Source organism: Anas platyrhynchos, chromosome 2 (assembly GCF_047663525.1).
Source record: "Anas platyrhynchos isolate ZD024472 breed Pekin duck chromosome 2, IASCAAS_PekinDuck_T2T, whole genome shotgun sequence".
Lineage (NCBI taxonomy): Eukaryota > Metazoa > Chordata > Aves > Anseriformes > Anatidae > Anas > Anas platyrhynchos.
The window spans coordinates 35,923,854-35,945,211 of NC_092588.1; the positions used below are offsets into that span (position 1 = coordinate 35,923,854).

Consider the following 21,358-nt stretch of genomic DNA (forward strand, 5'->3'; position numbering starts at 1 on the left):
TGGGAAAAATAAATATCTGAGGAAAAAAAAGCCTTAAACCTAAAAGAATAGGCAGCAGGTTCCTGAAGTGGGAAAACAAATTAGCTTTGAAATGCAAACAAAACCTGAAGTAAACTTTAGGGTCTTTAAAAAAATTGGTGTGAGGTGGGGTGTAGGTTGTTGTTGTAATTGAGTTAACTGCAGATTAAAACATAAATGATTTAACAGCATGTCTTGCCGTCTTGCAGGATCTGGAAACAGACATTAGACTTCAAATTACTCAAAATGATCTGAATAACCATACTTATAAAATAAAATTGGTGACAGTTAATGCTCTAGTTTTCCCAAGATAAACTGCAATACATAATTTGCAAGAGAGAGCACGTTCGTTGTAGCCATATCATCTCAAATTATTATTTCATGAAATCTCATGAAGATCAGTTCATTTTGAAGACATGGAGTGACAAGTGCTCAGCCTGTCAGTCTGAGACCCAAGAAAGCTGCAGTCTGCTCAGTGTTTGGAAGCTATATGTGAACCACAGTGGTTCTGAAAGTACTATTCTGTCTTCTGAATATGGGGAGGTACTATGGAATTGAACTTATTCCCTTTGAGATAATGCTGTTCATGTTCATGCCAGTCATTTTACAGTAACTGAAAAAACACTGTGTGAATTCTCTCTTTGTTATTGTTGTTCTTTTTGTGAGACTAAAGACATTTAACTTGTAGGAATTCTGATTTAGGTAACTGTTTACTATTTATCTCCATTTCTTGGTTCTGTTGGATAAAACTGTCCTGCTTTACCTGATCACCTAGAGATCTGTGTTATTCTTTTTGTCTGCTGTGATGGTTTCACACCATCACATTTATTCACATTTATTTTGTCTGCTGTGATGGTTTCACACCATCACATATTATGGGGCTTATAATCCAGTGAAAGTCAAAAGGCTTTTAGTTTGGTCTTTGCTTTTATAATCTCTCGTCAGAGCAAATAATTATTTTACAGGCAGTAAAGCATAAAGAGTTGTATCAGTGTTAAAAGATAAAAGACTGTTTTGTGTTTGCAATGTAATATTTTAATGACTGTTATTTAACTGCAATTACTTCTGGTTATTATTAGATAAGATTAAAGAGAAATGACATGAGAAGTAAACTCACTTGCAATACTCTAACTGACTATATATCTGCTTGAATATTAAACTTCATCAGTGTTTGCAGCACTTCCCAGAGTTTCCTATAAAGTGTTTTTTCCATTCTCAATTATCAGATTTGTGGTACTGTACTCTAAGTCTTATTGTACTGTTTTATGCAATAAATAAGATGTTAACCTTACGTAATAAGAACCTGTGACCAGTCCTACTGAATATTAAAATAGATATGGTTTGACTTGGAATGCTGAATTCTTTTTTCTTTGGTTTCTGCAGCTGGCTTTGAAACACTGTATCCTATTCTTCCCTTTTACTACAGTCCATCTCTGAAACAAAAACCAAATTTTTTAATTTTGTCCGAGATGCACAGACGAGAACCTCTGCCAAGAACCACGGAAAAAAAATAAATCAGAGGAAAACTCAGGTATGTTCCTCACTGTGCTGTTGGTGATTGCTTGTACGGTTCATGCTGAGTCAGTTGGAAAACAAGTACATGAAGGTAGAATTTCATCTGAAATCATTTTTTTCTTTTTTTTTTTTCTTTTTTTTTTCTTTTTTAAATGATGTCATGTTTGTTGGCTTTGCTTTGTAAAAGACAGGATAATAGATTTTAGTGTGTAGCAGAGTAGGTGATGATAATAACCTTACTTCAGTGTTACTAGTTTGTCGTATAACTTTGATTGTCATCTTCAACAAAGGTAAAATGATGTTAATTCCTGAAAGTACAGTTACTGTCAGCAACGTTGGTGAAGGCTGATACCGTGCACACGGCGATATGCCAAAGGAAAAACCATTGCTTTTCATTATTGTAGCTTATTTCTAATGGACATGTTCCAGCGTATTATGTACTTGATTGGTGTTTTCCTGTAGCATCAGCTTAAGACCATCAAGATAATCAAGAGAGGAAATCTGATGTCTGTGCCTTACAGACATTCAGACATTAGATGAGCTTAAACAATTTGGAGTTTAGCATATGTATTCCTTATTCATATCAGCATCCTTGTGAGCTCTCATGCAACTGTGGGAATAAAATCTCCAAATAGGGATTTACAGTTTGGGACCTATAGTTTTAACAGTGTAACCTGCAGTAGTAGTGTTTTTGTTTAGATCAGTATGTGGGATCTAACACCACTCCTTCCAGACTTCTAATACTACTTATTATTACTATTAACTCTTGTTACTTATCAGCTCTACTGGCTAACAAAGAAACAAAATAAAATAAAATAAAGCAATGTTGTAGGTAAAATAAATAAATTAAACTGACAGAACTATTATTTTGTAACTAAATTATTAAACACAGCATTGTATTTTACATTCAAATCAAAATTTATTAGTAGGTTGGAAAATTTCATTAAGCAACATTTAACACTATTTTATTCTTTATCAACTGATCACTTTCCATTCCTTTTTCTTTTGTTCCTACTGATTTGTTCTGCCTTTCCTTTGAGAAGGGAAAAGGAATCACAAATCCCTTTAGAATTGTTACTTTTGCTCTTCATAAGGCAATAGATATATTCTGTCCTAAAAAGAAACTGAATTTACAAATGTCCCCATTCTTGATTATTTTTCTTCCTGCTGCAGAGAAGGTACATAGCAGTGGAGAAGTTTCAAAACAAGAATTGCAGGAATTCAATGCTAAAATGAGCTTAATGCACTCAAGTGTTCTGTCAGCCTGCACTTCATCTTTATTAGCATTTTGTCTTTTGATCCAGGCTAAATGAAACTAAGCTTTTCACTTACCATGTCCCTTAGTCCTAACAAAAATGCAACATGCGTGTACAGCACCTCCGAGTTATTTTCTTCAATGAAAGATCTTCTGCTATCCCCCTTTAAACAAAGCATTCTGACTCGACTCTATTATGTTAAAAAGCTGTTCAATTGTGGAGCTTCTTTGCCTGAAAAAAAATACACAAAATCACCTATTAAGAAACTGGAGTACTGTCCTAGCCTGTTGAAATTCCTTCTGACCATAGAAAGGCAAAGATTGAATATTCCATGGTTGGAATAAAATATCTGTCTTTGTTTAATTTGCAAATGTAAATTAATATATAAATAGCGATGTAAAAAAAAAAAAAAAAAAAAAAAAGAAATATTTTTACAATTAGTCATGAAGATTTGGCTTTGATTCACGTAAAGATTATAAGGAACCAGAGTCAGATGACATACATTTATTATTTTCAAAAACTAGTGTTATAAACAGGACTTTTATCTTGGATACTAAAGGTTGCTGTACATCACAAGTCCATGTGTAATCACTGGCCTTAAGATATATTTTAATCTTGTTACTAGTGGAATTCCATGGAAACTGAAGAGTCTTGGGAATTTGTGAAAGGTTTGTGAATTCTTTAAAATATTTAGGGGAAAAAGAATCAAGTCAAAATACAAGAATACTCTTTCTCAGAGAGTATGCAGATATGAAGTAATCGCGAATCACAGTATTCCCTAGTCAGATCCAGTAATTAGTGACATGCATAAATGTGCCCACATGTAAAGCCAAGGCAATTTTTTCAAACCGAACAAATACTTACATTGTTTAATTGAAATTCAGTATCAGACCAAAGAAATCAGTGAATTTTAATCCTACCCTCTGTGTTAGTCAAATAAATTATTTCAACAGATGTTTCCTCTTTCTTTATACAAGCTAGGTGATGTTTGACCCTTGGCAACTGAAAACCAGGCATTAAATACCTTTTTAACCTACATCTAAGATCCACTGAGGATTACATAGAGCTTGAACAATGAAAAAAGCCAGTTATTACTGGATTACTGAAATGTGTCATTAATCTTTCTTTTTTGATGATATAAAAACAATAGCAATTTCATATTGGATTTTAGAAGTTAGTTTTGAACACTTAGAGATATTGGCAGGAAGTAATTAAAAGAAAACAAATAACTTAACTATTTTAAAGACACCTAATACCTTCCAATGGGAAACACTGTTATTAATTTTCCCTGAGTAGAGAAGTTGTTGAAATTCTGATGTTGTAAGCTTAAACTGTAACCAGCGGTTTCTGCCCACACTTCCTTGCTTATTAAGTTAAATATTGTAATCGGTTTGCAATTCAGAATTTGGTGGGAAAGTCACCTTTTGTCTCTCCAGTGTACGGTATGTAAGTGGAAATATGGGAATACATTTAAATGATACAGTCAGCACGTAACACCTCCCCTGGATTGGGCCAACTAAACATAAGCCACACTCTGAGCCACCCCGTACATATCGTATAGTTCTCGTTCAAAGGGGAGGAACCTGTTAGGTGGCAGTGTTAGTTCTCCTTCTCCTTAATTCTACATCTTCTTAGCTCTCAGGCAGGTGCTCTTATCACCATTATATTTATTTATTTTATTTATTAGATATTTATAAATGCCTAGAGATGATTTGTGTGACCTGAAATCTATACAGAGTAAATTACATGTGTAGTCAATAACAGGCAAGAACGTGCATGTTCTACGTGTGTACTGGGCTTTAGTTTATATAAACCTGACTGACGATACAATAAATAGGATTGTTAAGGCCTATTTCATCAAAGTTTAGGGGGAAAGGGCTGGTACTGAGATTATAATGATTGTGTACCCAAAGCATAACTTCCAAAGATACATTTAATTCATATTACAGAGTATAGTTCTCTTATTTGGGGGAGGGAAGGGAACGGTACCTCCAACAACCTTAAATATCATTCTCTTACTGAATATTGATTTCAGCAAACTTTTGAACACTCAAAAATAAAGAATATCTTCAGCCTTGGCTTCAGGAAAAAAAGGGGAAATACAGAGTTAAGATATAAAAATAAGGGAAATTTTAGTTCTACATCCTAGAGCTGCATCTGGCCACTGAATTGCCTGCAAGCACTCCAACCCTATTCAGAATTAGGTGCGTTAAATATTTGGCAATTGCAGCTGGAGCAGTTTGGCAGAGCTGAGAGCATGTTTTCAACAGGCCTGGAGTGCCTTTTGCAGCAGCTACATCCCATCTCACTGCCTTTCCTTGGTGATGGCGTTGAAGGAAAAATGTAAACATCTTCTTAGGGAGGTCTAGAAAGTATCAATCAGCAATTAATTATGAAGGCTGGGGACGAGAAATGTGAGGAATTTTCTTGCCATCGATGGGATGTGAGAGCCATGAGATGGGATATGAGGGGAGTCAGCATAATGCTAGGTAAGTTGAAGTTAAAAGAGGAATAGATGAAGTTCTGAAATGTGTTGCTGAGGCAGAGCTATTTGAACGGAGAGCAGGTATACGTAGATTCTGATTCCTGTGGTTCCTGCAAGGTTTCAGGGGGCAATTCAGCCAATTTGGTGGTTGCTTGCCTTTTTCTGGGGGATGTGCAGTACCTGCAAAGGTGAGTACAAGTGCATTTGTAGAACCATAATTAATGTTACAGTATGGCATACCTTCGTGGTAGTTTACCCATGTTTTATTCAGTTAGGCTGAATGTGGTGCTGAGTGATTCTGCCCATAATAATTAATTCCTGATGGGTTTAGAAGGCAAAAGATAACTATATGAATAAAAACATGCGAGATTTTATAAAATGCCATTATCTTCTCCCTAAGCTTAAATTTCAGGAGAGGTAATTCCAAAAAAGCAGTTTTTATATACACTAAACCTGCAGTACATAGCACTGCCACAGCATTCCGCATCACAGTGATAAAAGGCATCCCTTCTTGGCCATGAGTTCTGCTTACCTAGAGGCTGCTGATTTGGAAATTGCCGTTCTTTCCTATGCCTGTGGTCCCTCACTCCAGCTCCCTGTGCTGCTGGCTGTGCCCACAACTGGGGAAGAGAAAAATGATCCTTAGATGCAGTACAGAACACTTCATGCAGTAACAGAATGCGCTGATAGACCCACTGAGCCTTTGAAAAGAACAAATCCTTTCTCAAATAGCTGAGAGAGAGCGCGCATCTCCTCAGGAGCTGATTGCCAGCTGGACCACGCACACCTCTCCGTGTCTGGATGCCCCGATATCGTACAGACACATTCATGTCGGGAGGGGTGTGCCTTCTGCTTGGCACGCTGGCAGGAGCGCAGTTGCTTGCATTCGCCTGGCACCTCTTTGCAGGAGGTGTGTTACCCCCAGACCTCAGAAGACCAAAGGGCACCTGCAACTTGTCAGGCAGCAGTAGGTCCAAAAATCACCTGGGCACTTCTGGATTTTCTTTTTAAGCAGAATGCACATACAGAGGGCTATCCAGCAACTTTAACCTGAGTTCTATGTCGCAAATGGCTCTATCAAACCTGTTTCAGGAACGAAGTACTAATTTAGGATAGTAAAATAAAACCTCATATCTTTGCGTATTTGTCTTTCAGGTGTTATTAGTTAATTTAATGCCTTATATTTCTTAGCATACATGGGTAGAAGGCAGTGCAGAGAACTGCCCGTGATACAGTTAAAAAAGCAACACAATCCCACACTTTTGACATTGGGGCAGAAGGAAAAAAAACTACACGCGGCTAGTAAGTGGAGTCAGTGTTGAAGACGCACACGGTGATTTTTCAGGATGCGGACTCAGATCGTTTAGCATAGGATTGTGTTGTGGCTTAACCCTGCAGGCAGCCCAGTGCCACCCAGCTGCTCTCTCCCTTCCCTGGTGGGATGGGGGAGAGAATCAGGAAGATAAAAGTGCGAGAACTCATGGGCTGAGATAAGGCCAGCTCCCTAGGCAAAGCTGTCCTGGCTGAGTCCCCTCCCAGCTCCTGGTGCACCCCCAGCCTCCTCGCTGGCAGGGCAGCATGAGGGGCTGAAAAATGCTCAGTGCAAGCCTGCTCTGCAACAGCTAAAAACATCAGTGTGTTATCACCACTGTTTTCACCAAAAACCCAAAGCACAGCATTGTGTGAGCCCCTGTGAAGAAAACTAACTCCGTTCCAGCTAAAACTATGACAATGTGTCACTGCAAATCAGAAGGTAAGGAGATAAGGAAAACTCTCCCTTGTTTTTCTTATGACTTTTTATCGTGGTGTATTGTGCAGAGTGCCTACCCTGGCTAACTGAGCTCTAAAAGGAATCAATTAATATGGGAACCTGCTTATTTATAGGCACTACGTGATAAATGTTGGGACTAACCAATACATTCTGCTTTGATTGGAATAAACAAACAAACAAAAACCTGTTTTTGTTTTGTTAAGTCACCTGGCCTTGAAGGATTTTAGGGTTCACTGCTAAAAAAAGATGTATTTGAATCTCTCTTGATCTCAAATAACGCTGTAACCAGAGACTCCAGAAATAACTGTATCTTTCTGTTCTCTTAATTCTGAGCAGAATTAATTGCTGCATCGAAACCAAGACAAATCAGAGCCAGCTGTGAAATGATTCATACAATAGACTAATATTTTAATTCAGAAAGAGATTTGGAACAATACGATCTTTCTTTCTCAGAGAGCTAGTATGCTACAGTATCATATTAATCACTGATTGCATGTCCAGTAAGGTTGGGTATAATCAGTTACGCAGAGTTTGTAGTAAAATGTTTTGGAATAAAAGACTGAGTCTTATCTGATTTCATTTATATGAGAAACTGCTTTGACTATTAGTAAGATTTCTTGTGGAACTTGAAAATTAACAGTATTTGGTACAGGTTTATTTGCCTGAATTGTTAACTATCACCACTTTGTGCTGTATGCATGTGGAAAAAGCTGATTGATTTTGTATTAAGGGTGTGTGTAATACCCCATATCAGCAAATAATGCCAATTCAGATTGATCTGCCCTCAAGTTTGGGATTGAAAAATAAAAGGGCTTTCACTGTATCACCTGATCTCCTTACCAGAGGGAAAGACCGTGCGTACTTTGTTCATTTTTCATCTGCAGCTTTTGGTAACAGTGTTTGTAAAGTTGTAGAAAGTTTGTTGAGTGGTCCTGAGACATGTTGATGAAGACAGGAGCTGTAGTGGCTTTGGTGTGGTTCTGGCATGAAGATCTGATCTGTCTTCTCTGATCTCTCTCATGTAGGTTGAGGAGGAGCCTGAAGTAATGGCAAAACTCAGCTGAATTCTAAGAGCCAGAAGTTACAGGATGCACAGTCGGTCATTATTTTTTTTTGTTTTGTTTTCTTCTTTTTTTCTTCCTCAAAACTTAAAAAGAAAGGTATTGGCATCTCTTTGGATATGTAATTTGTGTCTTTCTAATCTTAAAACCAGACAAGATGAAGTTGAACTTAACACTGCCTTTTATGACCATTCCACAATACAAGGTGTCGGCCCATTTATTTAGAAGCAGTATTTTGTGTTATAAGCATGTAAAAATATTAGCACTTGGTTGGCTAAACCGGTGGCCTTTTCCTTGAACTTCCTCAAAAAAGGAGTTGTTTTTAGTTACTGTCTTACCTGGTTTGTGACCTGAGTGAGGTCACGAGGCTGGTTCCCTCTGTGTAGGATACTCTTAACAATTATGCAGAGGCATGCTAATGGTCTCGTACTGCAAGAAGAAAGGAGCTATTAGGACACTATTTTGGAGAAGATCTGTACAAGATCTGTAAAATATATTTTCCACCATTTTAATTTTTCCACTTTTTGGTAAATGATGTGGAGTAGTTTGAAAAGAAGGCTCAATGACATTAATGAGACCTGTACTGATGAATTTTGGGATTGGGAATATTACAAATGAATTTGACTTTGAGTTCTGCTTTAAGTAGCTGGGACTTGAGTTTGGCTGCTTTGCGCTAGTTTGAGTAACTAAATGAAAGCTCGAGACTTCAGATATAGGAAAATCTAGATGTGCAGATAAGGAAAGCTTGGGCTGTAAATAGCCCCTGGAATGAAATCTTTCCTAGTGGAGTGTCTCTGTATGAATGTCAGCTCAACATCTCATGCTTGAGACCCTCTCTGAAATAAGAAAGGAATCTTTCCCGCATAAGGAAATCAGGATCTGTCTTTTTTGCATTTAATATTTTGTGTATTGATACCATTTATATTTTATCGCCTTTTAGTAAATGTGAATCAAATAAATTTAACTCTTGTGTTCATTCTCCCCCTAAGTAACAAAATATTTATTGTCCTTAGAAAAGAAGCAGATTTGCAAAACTAAGGTAGCAAATGTGTGGTCTTATAAATCCAAGGAACTGTTTGCTTCTGCTAAAGCCAGCAAGTGATTTAGCACCAGTGTCAGAAAATACAAAACAATGAGTAAAGATCTGATGTGTAACTGTCATTATTACTGTTACTGAAATTAGTATTAAGAGCATATGATACTTCTATTTTAGCTGTCATCATCTGTGATGTTCAGGTCAAGCAAGACAGAAATTTAAAAGTTGCTTCTTGTTAAGACAATTCCCAAAGACGAGTGCTAGTACCTGCGGTGAATGTGTTTGAAATGACAGCTGCTGGATCACTGCCCCAGTGCGCGGCATCAGAAAGTCACCTCCTGGCCTCGAGGGCGTGATGCTGTCTGGGGAAGCCTTTCCACCTTTACACTTACATCTCTCTCTGCCTTGCAAGATATCCATTTAAAACCATTTAATGGATTTTCAGTATTTCTCAGTGTGGGTTTTGCTCTGTACATTGTCTAGAGTGTGACTTAATTTTCATAGGTTCTGAGTATGTTTGGCTTTCACTTTAAGATTTTTGTTCATTACAGATTACATACAATATGTGTAAGTCCCAAATGAACTACTCCCTGTACAGCACAGGCTGCGGGGTTTCACACAGATTCCCTCAGCCCAGCAACTCCCGTCTGGCTAAAGCAAACCCCTTTGAAAGCTGCCCACCGGTGAAATCGCAAAATGGGTCTCAGTCTCTTTGGATCTAATCTCCCTCTCACTCTGTCTATTCTGTAATAGTTGGCCACATCCCAGCTGCTTACATGTGTGCTTATTCCCATTCTTAGGCTTGCCCTAAACCCCTGCATTTTAAGCCTGCAATTCCCCATGAGTGCAATCAGTCACGCTGTCATTAGGTGCATAAATATTCACGCTTCTCCAGCCCCGGCAAGGCCAGCCCTTACCCTGCTCGCTGCCCACACTGTTCTCCCTCCTCACAGCGCTCCTCACCTGGCTGCTAGCGAAGAGACAAGTTCGAGCCAGGTTTCCCCTGGTTCTCATCTCATTTACTGGAGTGAGAAGGGCTGGGTTGGTGGAGAGCCCCTCAAACTGGCCGTCTTTCTTGTGAGCTGCAGTGGAATAGCTTTGAAGTAATTCGTCAAAGACGTGTGGCTATGAAATGGAATTATGGTAACATCTCAGTTTTTCTGTCTTAAAAAAAAAAAAAAAGTATATCATGCTCCAACATGTATGTATACACACATACAAGAATAGAGCCATTCCAATACACATTTTAGATAAATTTTAAGATTATTACTGAGGGAAAGGGATGCCTGCTTGTTGGGGGGAGCTGGGAGAATGGCACGTTGAACTCACGTAAGTTTACATTTTGCAGCATGCCTCTGAATTTTGGGGGCATTTTCTAAAAAGAATTTAATTTTACATATTTCTGTTCATGACTGTGAATAGAAAAATGTAGAGGGAGGACAATTGCAGAGCGGTATAAGAGAGAGCACATTTCAGGTGTTTTGGTTGTTTTCGGGTTGTTCATGAAAATGTTTGCACAAAAATATATTGCCATTTAAAAAGGGAATTTTGATCAAGTCAACGTTTTTGGAGGTTAAACTATGTTGGTTTGTGAATTTAAAGGAGAGATGAAATTGAAAATTTTTGTCCTATCTTGTCGGTTTTAAAATCTGTTGGCATACAGGAGAAGCACGGATGGGTGTTCGTATTCCAGTATCAAGAAGCCGCCTTCGTTAGTAATTTAGAAAATACAGTAAGAGGTACTTTGCTACACTGTAGTAGGACACAGCTGACAGCACTGCAGAGTCCTGCAGTCAGTAGTACTGATGGTACTTTTTAAATCCTTATCCCAGAAATGGGAAGGGTTGATGAACAAATTGGAGAGAAAGACCAGGCGCGCTCACACCAAAGCACAGGTGTAACACCAGTGAGTGATTTATGTGAAGGGAGTAAAGTGTACATGGACAAACAAGGCACTGCCTGCGTTTTGTACCTAAATCACAGGTGAAATACGGCTCTTCCGCGAGCCTCAGAAATGAAATACAGCGCAGAGCCTCGCTTCTCTGCCAGAGAAGAAGCAACAAGTGCAGCAGGGCTGGAAAACTCAAAAAGTGGGTCTGAGGCAAAGCAAAAAAAAATAAAATAAAATAAAATAAAATAAAATAACAAAAAAAAAAAAAAACTGAAGCTGTGTGCCCACAGCCCCCAGGGCTCCACCTTGGGCCCGGGCGTGAGGCGAAGCCGCCCCGGCCCCGGGCTGCCCGTGAGGGGCGAGCCCCGCCCGGCGAGGGGCGGGCGCTGCCCGGGGCCCGGTGGAGCTCGGGGGGGGGGGGGGGGGAGGTACTGAGGTGCCTTAAAAGCCAAACCACCTCTCACAAAATCCGAAAGGGAGCGAGGTGGGGACTTGTGGCTGCCCGAGGGTTTTTATTTGCCTCAGTTGTCAGCCGCGGAGCCTGGTCCCGCAAGGTTTCAGCTGAGGAGGAGCGCGGGTCCCGCGCCCTGGGGCACAAGCACGGTGCTCCCGGTCCCTCGGGTGTTGCTGCAGCTGCCTGAGGGGCACCCCCGTGCCCACGGCTGAGTTTTGGCTTCTTTCTCCTCAGGCCCGGGGCTCCATCCCGTGTAGATGTGAAGCTGCTGCCAGGAAAGCTCCAGCTTTGGAGGGACGCATGAGGAGATGCGGTTTTTAGGTACATGCTTTTCTATGTTCTGCCTGTCGTGTGCATTATAGCTCTAAATTTGGTTATACACCAACATGGTGAAACCAAAATTGCATGCCAACCTGCCTTAAGCCTGAATTTTGGTACTGCTAACCCAGTGTGTCCGTGTCCTTGTGCAACTCAGGCTTTTACAGCGTTAGGGAAAACTTCTTTGCAACTAAAATGTGCGCAGAACCAACTGTGACTGCGAGGGAAGGTACCAAGAAATAATACGCTGTCACCTTCTTTTAATTTTAAATTAAAGGAACTAGACAACTTAAGGACTGCTTTTTTTTTGCCCTCATTCAAGACAAGCTCATGTAGACTTACGTGAGTTTTATTTTATACAGGTAATAATTATTGCAATCTTTGTCTGAGTTCCTTGTCTTGTTTGAAATGGTTTGCAAAGTCTGATTTCTGTAAATTTAGATCTTCAGACATTCATGTGTATCGATTTTATTTATTTATTTTTTTAATCACATTGTCTTTGGCTGCCTTACTAACTTGTTCTTGTGCTTGCTGTCTACGCAGGACACCACAGAAACAGCAGCTCTCCGACACGGGGAAGCCAGGAGCTGCCTGAGGGCTTCGGAAGGCTGCTTGAGTAAGAAGGACTGCCTCAGGTATTACTGTAGCTCCGGAGAGCTGCATTTCGGGGAGGAATGATGGACTGTGTATTACAGGGGAACTGAATGAACTCCTTAAGGAATTTGAGTTTTATTACAGGTAGAGCTGGCAGTGCTTTCTGGAAGTTGGGGAAGACTTTTCGGCAGGTATTTCGAGCTTTGCTCAAAGGAGGTGTTCTGCCATTGTTTTCAAAGGATTCTTTTGCCCCCCAATGGCCGAAATACAGTTTGCAAGACTTTAGGGTTGACAAGTGCTTAATCTTAAATCCTGCTTAATGTTAGGTGTGCAAGGACAGGTGAACGCCGTTCCTGATCCTTTAGACTCATGGACCAAGTTGCACCCCTCTAAAACACAGGTGCTGTGTTCTGTGGCTCAATTTTCATTTGTGTCAGCAAATAACATTTTTCTTTCTGCAGTTAATGGAGCCCCAATCACCTGTTAGACCATCGACAGAAAATATACAGTCTCACACTGCAAATTATACAAGTGATATGAAAAACAAAAACAAAACCACAGCCTAATTTTACTTGGTTGTAAATGGGAACCGCTGTAGCAGCACTGTTTTTTTTCTCAGAAAAGCCGTGTAATTGGTGAAACATGAGTGACTGGCAGAAAGCAGTTGGTGTAATACTACTTAGGCTTTTTTAAGGGCTTATGTTAAGGGTTATGGGCTTATGTTTAAGGGTTTGAGTCTGCTTCTGTGCCTGTGCGTGGCATCAAATGGACTGCTTTATGAACAGTGAGCCAAAAAGCCATCCATACACCTGTCTATAGGTATCCTCAGTCCTCCTAGAGCTGGCAGCACTCGGGTTTCTGATGATTGTTATTTCTGGAAGGCATTCACTTCAGCAGGGTGAGGTCGACCTAATGCCACTCCGTGCTTTTTCTCCTCTGTGAAGGGAGAGAGCTGTGTTTAGCTAATTATTTTGTTGTGCATACTCAGAACCCATCCAGAGTGCTGAGGGGAGCCCACAGCCAGCAGTGCACTGTCTTTACGGACACTCTTGTCACTTACAGGATCCTCCCGCCGGGGAAGCCGCCCATGGACTGTAGGCACCTAGCAGAGAGCAGCAAGGAGACCTCCAGCCCCAGCTCCGAGCCCGAGGCCCTGCCACCCTCTGTGGGGCAGCGAGCCGGGGCGGCTCCGGGGCGACCTGCGGCTGCCAACGCGGCACGGGAGCGCAGCCGGGTGCAGACCCTGCGCCAGGCCTTCCTGGAGCTGCAGAAGACGCTGCCCTCCGTGCCGCCCGACACCAAGCTCTCCAAGCTGGACGTGCTCCTCCTGGCCACCACCTACATCGCCCACCTGACGCGCAGCCTGCAGGATGAGGAGGAGGTGCCGGGAGAGGGCCTGGGCGCCCTGCGGGGGGACGGGTACCTCCACCCGGTCAAGGTAGGACGGCTGAGGGGCAGCAGTCCCTCAGTGGGGAGATAGTCGGTGTTAAAATATTGAGGTGAAGGTAGAGATTTCAGGCTGCTTTATTGTGTCCATGTGGAGGCCTGGGAGACCGTCACCAAACCCACTGGGAACCACTGTAGGACCACCGCAGTGGTGAGATGTTCCCCAGCCATGGCAGCGTCTGCAGGCCTGCGCTGTGTCTCCTGCCGAGGCAGCCAAGATACAAAATGTGACATTAATTACTGGCCGTGAATTAATTCCTTCTGTGAAGGTGGTTTTCTGAGGCATTTACTTCATGTAGCATGGGCTGATATTTCCCTTGCCCCTATAAAAAAAAAAAATTAATAATAATAAGTGCTGGAGATGCAGAGAGGACACCAAAGGGGATCTGCTCTTAAAGAGTACGTGGGGATGGAAACTGTTTCCAAACGCATTGCGCAGTGACCAATGCGACTCTGAAATACTGTAAGGCGTTTTCCTTGGCTCCGATCTCAGGGAGTGAGTTAGAGCACTGATGGTCTTTTTTTTAAGAGGCTAATGAATTCAGAATGATTTAATTAAGATTAATTTGTGAAGTAATTTCTAATTCCTATAAAGTGACTAATTCAGAGAGAGCTCCTTGTTCACAGTGTTGGTCACCGTAAGAAGCGTGACGTGAATGTAGGCTTCCTAGGCAATTCAATGATTAGTAGACTCATTAGGGAGGCAAAATCTTTACATAAATCAGAAGACAGCAATAATTTAAGGAAAAAATAAACATTGTGATGCATTTGAAAATAAGTTCTTACTAGTTTCAGTTAGTTCTCTTGGCCAGGGTAAGGGGACACAGGTCTCTCACGGCGCTTTTCAACAGCAGCCGAGTACTGCTGGCACAAAAAATAGTTATTAAAGCAGTTAAATTACCCAGCTGCACATTTCCCAGGCTACTGGAATACAGCAACAGTCAGTTCATTTAGCAATTACTTTTTATAATCCTATTTATGTGTCATTTACCTGTAGTTAGTTCTGCTAAAGATCCCGTCAGTCTGATCTAACTGTATAAAATTCTGGGGAGTAAATTAGTTTTTAGTTGGAGCTGGAATGAAGGTGTCACAGGTAAATCACAGTACGTGCCTAAAAAAGATCAAAGTGCAGGATATGAGAGTGCCAGTGCGGGTAAGGAGTGTGACCACAGTTGTATATCCAGCAGAGTAAATAGAAATAATGTGTTAACTAAAATATCCATGTACAGTGGTGTGTACGCTGAACAAGAAACATGGTTATTGACTTTAAGCCAGGTAATATCTCAGATGCCTTATTAGTGATGAACTCATGACACAAAGCTTGAACTAAAAATACCGAATGGGATCTTAGGGTTTTTAAAATGTGAGAATGTTCTGCTTCGTGTCTTTACATAGAAGGCTTGAGATTTAACTGCAGCACTGATGATTTGACATGTTCCTCTTTGTTACTCAGAGGAAAGGTGTCAGCCATTTCCCAAAAGCATTTTTTTGTTTTGTTTTGTTTAAAAGAAGAAGACCGGGCTGGCCATTTCAGGTATTTTTGCATCAAATATGTGTGACCCATTATCTCTTCAAACATCCAGCTCTAATAGTCAACGCAGCGTACCAAGCTCGAGCTGAGCTCTTCCCTTCCAGCAGAAGGGCACACAGCTGAAGTAACGCCGACTGCACGGTGATTTCCAGGGCTGCTGAGAAGTGTGAACTGCAAAAATAGAACTTGTGCATATTGTGCAGGCAGGCTGGCATGAGCCAGTGTATGCACACAAGGGCTGCAAGCAGTGCAAACACCGGGCCTCCGCAGGAGTGTCCCTGTGACTACCAATGGGAGTGCTTTGGTTTGTGTCAGTAATAGAGCAGATACCATACAAATTTTGGTGCGATGACTCACCAGGTTGACTTACAACTGTTTGGTGATTCGTGAGGGTTTGAGGAACTGTACCTCAGTGTTTACTCCCAGCGAGAATACCAATGCTGCAATTGCATTGCTTAGGTCCTAGTGAGATTTTCCAGTAAGTGGCAAGACAGAACCTGTTTGGAAATAGCAACAGTTTTCTGTTTTCTTGTATCGTGATTCCATCAAGATTTAAAGCTTTGGTTGTGTTGCTCAGAATTGCATTGAGACTACAAGGTGTTTGAGCACTGTGTTTGTCTCTTGTCTTGCAGAAATGGCCAATGCGTTCCAGGTTGTACATTGGAGCTACAGGACAATTTTTGAATCATTCAGTACAAGGAGAAAGTGGAAGCCAAGGAGAAACATCGACAAATTCACAAAACTAATCTCATTTTGAAGTAAAAAAAAAAAAAAAAAGTTATTTATTACACCATATATATATATATTTAAGTTAAAAAATCACATCTACAGCATATAATTCCTGAAGTACTGTTTGTGAATCAGAAGGACTTGATTCTTAATTGTAGTTAATAGCTCAGTAACTTAATGTGGCTTATTGTTGGTTTCTGTCATAGAGGATATTGGTGGTATCTGAACTGGGGGAACAGGAGAAGGCAGTAGCTGGCAGCACCAAAATACAGCAGAGGAAGAGAGGCAGTAGTGGTAACAACAGGTATTGTCATCTAGTCCAGTACAGGAAGTTAACAGGTAAACTACAGAAAAAGGGGGGAGAAGGGGAAACGTGATGTTGGCTAAGTATAGTGCAATACTAGGTTGGAAAAGAAAAGGGCCAACAAATCTAGAAATCGCAGTGAAAATAACTGTGTGCACTTTCTTCACTGCAGGAAGGCAGTGGCCAAAATGCGAGACAGCAGTCAGGACAGGGCTTCGTTGCTGAGATAGTCATAAGTGTATGTAGTTACAGTTCGAAAATGTAGGTGCATGTTCACTTTAAGTGAAAATGTGAAGAAAAATATTTACACACATACAGCAAACACAGGGTGCTCTGCAGATTAAATGTAGTTAAATAAATCAAGTACTGCTTGTATCGATGCATATATTTGTGTTGTGTGTGGCAGGGTTTAAAATATAATTTAAGTGTTACTCCAGTATTGTTACTTTTGTGTTCAAGGCATCAAGGTTCATTTATGTTGTCTTTTTGGGGGTTCATGCATTGAAGGAAATGATGTGTAAGAGTTGGCTTGTTCATGTCAGATTTTTCACTTAAATGTGTCCTATATTTAGGCAGGAAGAATTGAAATTAAATGCACCAAAAATGTCTAATGTGTATGTTCTGTAAAACACTGTACTTTTTATATAGTTTATTGTTAACATAAATATTAAATATTATTCACCGGATATTATATATGTATTGAGTTACAAAGTGTGTATCACTTCAGTTTGTCATTGTATAAAGCAGTTTCTAATAATAACATTCTGCATTTATAGTAACTTTTCTGAAGATCTCTTTGTGGTGTTAAAGTACAGTTGAGAGAAAAGGAAAACAAAATAGTGGCAAGAATGACCATTTCGGGGAAAAAAAAAAAAAAAAAAAAAAGATTGTGTTAATTTCATTGTTGGTTGAAACTTGTGATACCTTTCAGAGAGGCAGAGCATGTCATTGGGAGTTAAATCCCAGAAAGTGGGGTGTCCTTTGCAAGAGTGTGTATTGGCATTAGGAGAGCCATTAGAAGTAGGTGGATGAAGTGCCTGAGGTATGTGAGTGAAACAAAGTGTGGTAACGTTTGGTAAATCCTGGAGATTTGCTGCAGTGTGGCATTGTGAGGTTTTCACAAGAGTATTATTGTGCAATATGAAAAATATGGTGAATATTGGTAAAATTGATACATTTAAGTGTATATATGTTTAGGTATTTGGGCATATATTTGTTATTTAGAATTCTAAGTGGTTTATTTAAAGATGAGAGTTGTGAGGAGCATTCAAGGAGATGAGTTAGTGTTTACTGATTAAAAAAAAAAAAATAGAAACGGCCAGATTCGTAGAGATGAGTATGTAGTTGTAAGGATGAATGTTACTTTTCAAAGAACAGTAATTAAGGTAAGGCAACTTCCCATATTTTCCTGTGGTTAAACACAACCGCCTTCCCTTTGCCACCGCCATCCCGCCTCAGGTGTGCGCCTCTCCCCTCAGGGGGCCGCCTTTCCCCTCCCGCCTTCTCTGCGCAGCCGGGCTCTGCGCATGCGCGGCCCCGCCAAAACCGCCGGGGGCGGCCGCCATTTTGTGCCTTGCTGAGGTGGCGCCGGGCAGGACGCGTGCGGGTGGGTGCGGTGGGTTCGGGGCGGCTGCGGGCGGCTGCCCGGGGCTGCTTCAGCCAGGAGAGGGCTGCGGGGGCTGCTCGGGGCCCTGTGGCGGCGAGAAGCGAGGGTTTGGTCCCCGTGGCGGCGCCGGAGCCCAGCCGTGTGTGAGGCGCGGTGCTGGCCCTGGGGGCTCTCTGAGGGGTGGGGGCGGCCCTGGGCTCCTTGCGGTGACGGTCACGGCTTAACGGCGGGGCGGCTGCGCTGTGAAAGCTACGAGCTGTCCCTCGGAAGGTGAGCGAGTGTCGTGCTGTTAAGATAAATGACTCTTTTTCTCTCCAGGGAATTTGGCTGGTGTGTGGTGACCCTGACCCTGCCCTGTTTGCGTTGTAGGCACAGATCCCAAATGGGCTGACAGAGCTGGGATAGTCCCAGGACTCCAGCACAAATGCTGACCTTGAGTTCAGCCTGTAGGAAAACCGACAGTAAGCTCCCCAGAGCAGGGCAAACGACGTAGGGTTAAAGGCTGTACCTGGTGGGGTGCTGCGCTCCCCAGCGGTGGCTGCTCATTAGGAGCAGCTTAATCCCACGGTTACTTTTAATTCTGGAACTTTTTAGGTAAGATGCTATCGGTTCAAGCTTAATCTCAGCCAATGCTGTCTGCTTTTCCCCCCAGGTAATGATAAAACCCAACAGTGCTTTCATTAGGTCAGCAGATAGTAGACTGCTATTTTTTAGACTGGCTAACTTTCCATGGGGAAATGCTGATACCTTCTGCTAGTGGCTCAGAGCGGAGTTCTCATCAGTAAAACCTCTTTGGTTCATTTGTTTCTTTTCCTTGTTTTAGGCAGCAAAAGAATTTCGGAGATGAGCTGGTTTCTGGCTCTGGAAATCTTCAGCCCAGACTGTGCTATGCTGCTATCATGCAAGCAGGAGGATGTCACATGAATTGTGGAGCTACAGAGGTGAGCGTTTCTTACTGCACTTAATGTTGAGGAAAGCCTCCAAAGCTGTCTCTTAAACCTTAGGTCTAGATTTCTGAAGCTGTTTTATGGCTTTTAAATCTTCTTGCAAGTGGAACAAGGAGAACTATGAGCATTTGCATGTAGGGTTAAGTCTTAAACTGTCCTAGATTGTATTCCGCAGTTTGCACAGACTAATTACTGAGTGTTTGAACTGCTGACTGGCTCTGCTGTTCTCAACTTGTGGCATTGTCACAAGTCTCCTAATTTTTGGTTAAAACATTACATGGTATATGTCTCTACTAGCAAGCTGCTGTGATGGCTATTACATTGTGGGCCTAGGAGCCTAAATATAAACCTCATTTTCTTAGCCATCTTGCCTCAGGTAGTAGTTCTTTGTTGTACTAAACTTTTTTGCTTATATAATGACTCCATTTGTTTATTATGCAGCTGAGTTCTGCCTTTGTACAAACTACATGATCTCTGGTGCATGGACCAATAGGCTTCTATTTCTCCTTTGAATGCTATCAGCAAGAGTACTGGAAGGTGAGGTTTTTAAAGACTCTGAAGTGAACTTTAAATGTTGCTTTTTGTTCTTGGAACACAAACCATGTGATAGTAGAGAATTTTTGAGGGCTTTTATTTGAAGTTGGAATTGCAAAAGATGTTATGGTTATAGAAGATCTAATGCGTGCTCCTGAGAACAAAGCAATTGCAGTCCTTGAATCCTGAAGGAATCAGGAGATGCTTGTGGTAGCATCGGGGAATCTAGGTTTTAGCTATTGAGAAACACAACTTCTGCTTTGAAGAATGAACAGATGTTAGTAGATAGCAAGCAGCTAAAGTAGAGTGTGCTTGATTCACCCTCCCTGCTGGCGCTTAGCCACAGCAGTCTTGTGGAATGCATGCCCAAGGGGAAAGCGACAGTAGTAGTGGGCTTGAATGTATCAGCAGGGACCTGTGTTTCTTGTGCCCAGAGAGCTTTCCTTTTGGCTCTGCCAAATTCATTCTGGTGCTAAATGGTTAAAAACGTGCTTCTGCTTTCGTTTCCAGAAGCACATCTGTTGAGACAGGCTTAACAAATCCCCTTGTGCTTGGTACCTGGAGTCTTAGCACAGGCAGGAAGCTGTTTGCTGGCACAGTGATGATAATTCTTTGCCGTTTACCCAACTGATTTTTTTGATGAGTAACATTGTATCTGATGTGCCAGCTCATTAGTATTTTTTAGTATCACGTTCCAATTTGACTTGCTCCCTGTGTTTCTGATTTTACTCTGCCTTTTAAAGGTACCATCAGATGGCCTCCGGTGTCCTCAAGCTGTGTGTGTGCATACAGCCAGCAGCAGACTCCGCTGACTCCCGGAAGAGTGGCTGCTGAAGAAGGTGAGCTGCTTTTCAGCTGTGGTGGCATAGCGCTCAGGCTCCAGGAAGCCGTACTGCGAGCTGGGGAAGATGGATACGGAGTGCCGCTGTGTGGAGCTGTACTGGCTTATGTTAGCCAAAGTTGTGCCCTGTTAGCCAGGGATACTTCTGTTCTCGACTGGTTGGCACTGTTACAAGTCGTAAAGTTTTTGCTAAAAACATCACAGAGGAAAAGGTGGAGAGAGGCAAGGATAAAAAATCCTACTCTTCTTGGGGAAAAAAAAAAACTTCTAAGTATATACATTTCTTAATATGGTTTGTCAGAAATAATTTCTAAAGGAATTCTATTTAAGTCTATTATGGAAGTATTTTTACTGGCATAATGATGAAATAATGATTTGCCGTTTACCCATCTGACTGGTTATTGATGTGTATCTTTGAATCTGAAATGCCAGTAAAAGTTAGTGATTTTGTATAAAGTTGATAAAGGTTACAGAAAATGGACTAAATTTGAAATGCTTTTTTTTTTCCAGATAGAAATCCACACTTCAGACTGTTTACAAATGCACTCGGAAATGCTTTTGAGGCCCTTCTTCTCAGAAATGCTGCTTGATTCAAAGACTGAGTTCAGTGAAAATGTGAATAACTCCTGAATGGGGTTCAGGTGAGAGCATGACTCTAGGAGGAGAGGTAGCCCTGCAGCCACTCTTACAACTCAGCATGGACAGTGAAGTGCACTCAGAATGATAAATTTGAATAAATCAAGTGTTAAAAGATGTAGGAGAACTTGTGTGTTACCTTGTCTAAACAAGTGTTTATAATGTTAACGGGGCAGCTGTTCTGCTCATCTACTGTGCAGTGTTTGCATAAATAAAATCCTGAATTTATGTTTCTAGTGTCCGTAGTTCCTTGCTAAGGCAGTATGAGCCGTAGCAGCATGATCCTGCTGGGTGACCTCCTGAGCAGAAGGCGCACCAGTCTTTGGTATCTGCTCGGTTTGCCCAGGTTTGAACTGAAGACTTTGCTGCTGCAGTTTTTTAATGT

At 41.4% G+C, this 21,358-nt stretch overlaps 2 protein-coding genes and 2 non-coding genes across 12 annotated transcripts in view; all 4 read left to right on the forward strand.

Annotated features, from left to right (window-relative positions):
* PPP1R42 (protein phosphatase 1 regulatory subunit 42) overlaps window positions 1–12,393 on the forward strand; it is a 25,408-nt gene extending 13,015 nt beyond the window's left edge. For 3 of the 6 annotated variants that reach the window (XM_027452315.3, XM_027452313.3, XM_027452314.3), the window contains exons 8-11: window positions 1,402–1,549; window positions 8,071–8,144; window positions 11,722–11,808; window positions 12,349–12,393. In XM_027452315.3, coding sequence (XP_027308116.3) covers window positions 1,402–1,532 — 131 coding nt within the window. In that variant the 3' untranslated portion in view covers window positions 1,533–1,549; window positions 8,071–8,144; window positions 11,722–11,808; window positions 12,349–12,393. Of the gene's footprint in view, window positions 1–227; window positions 786–1,401; window positions 1,550–8,070; window positions 8,145–11,721; window positions 11,809–12,348 lie in introns of those variants that run through there. The other 3 variants (XM_072034567.1, XM_072034566.1, XM_027452317.3) reach the window with 3 other exon arrangements.
* TCF24 (transcription factor 24) lies at window positions 11,760–21,205 on the forward strand. 4 transcript variants are annotated; one of them, XM_072034568.1, is made up of 8 exons: window positions 11,760–11,808; window positions 12,349–12,440; window positions 13,462–13,837; window positions 16,009–18,015; window positions 18,839–18,956; window positions 19,404–19,499; window positions 20,240–20,335; window positions 20,848–21,205. In XM_072034568.1, exons 3-4 carry the CDS (start codon window positions 13,487–13,489, stop codon window positions 16,120–16,122), a joined length of 465 nt encoding a protein of 154 aa, XP_071890669.1. In that variant the 5' UTR covers window positions 11,760–11,808; window positions 12,349–12,440; window positions 13,462–13,486; the 3' UTR covers window positions 16,123–18,015; window positions 18,839–18,956; window positions 19,404–19,499; window positions 20,240–20,335; window positions 20,848–21,205. The 4 variants fall into 4 exon arrangements, 3 of the variants coding, with proteins under 3 accessions (XP_071890669.1, XP_071890671.1, XP_071890670.1); XM_072034569.1 differs by lacking the exon at window positions 11,760–11,808 and adding an exon at window positions 12,544–12,590 and having other exon boundaries at window positions 12,361–12,440; XM_072034570.1 differs by lacking the exon at window positions 19,404–19,499.
* Window positions 20,086–20,164, forward strand: LOC113842990 (small nucleolar RNA SNORD87). The gene has a single exon (XR_003495896.1). It is a non-coding gene; the product is annotated as a small nucleolar RNA SNORD87 (small nucleolar RNA).
* On the forward strand, window positions 20,688–20,770 carry LOC113842991 (small nucleolar RNA SNORD87). The gene has a single exon (XR_003495897.2). It is a non-coding gene; the product is annotated as a small nucleolar RNA SNORD87 (small nucleolar RNA).
* Window positions 21,206–21,358: the final 153 nt, after the last annotated feature.

Excerpts from the sequence above, each read along its gene's own strand:
- TCF24 (XM_072034568.1), top strand. The coding sequence starts at position 13,487 with ATGGACTGTAGGCACCTAGCAGAGAGCAGCAAGGAGACCTCCAGCCCC. Across the intron at positions 13,838-16,008 it reads GGTACCTCCACCCGGTCAAG|AAATGGCCAATGCGTTCCAG; the intron begins GTAGGACGGCTG and ends CTTGTCTTGCAG.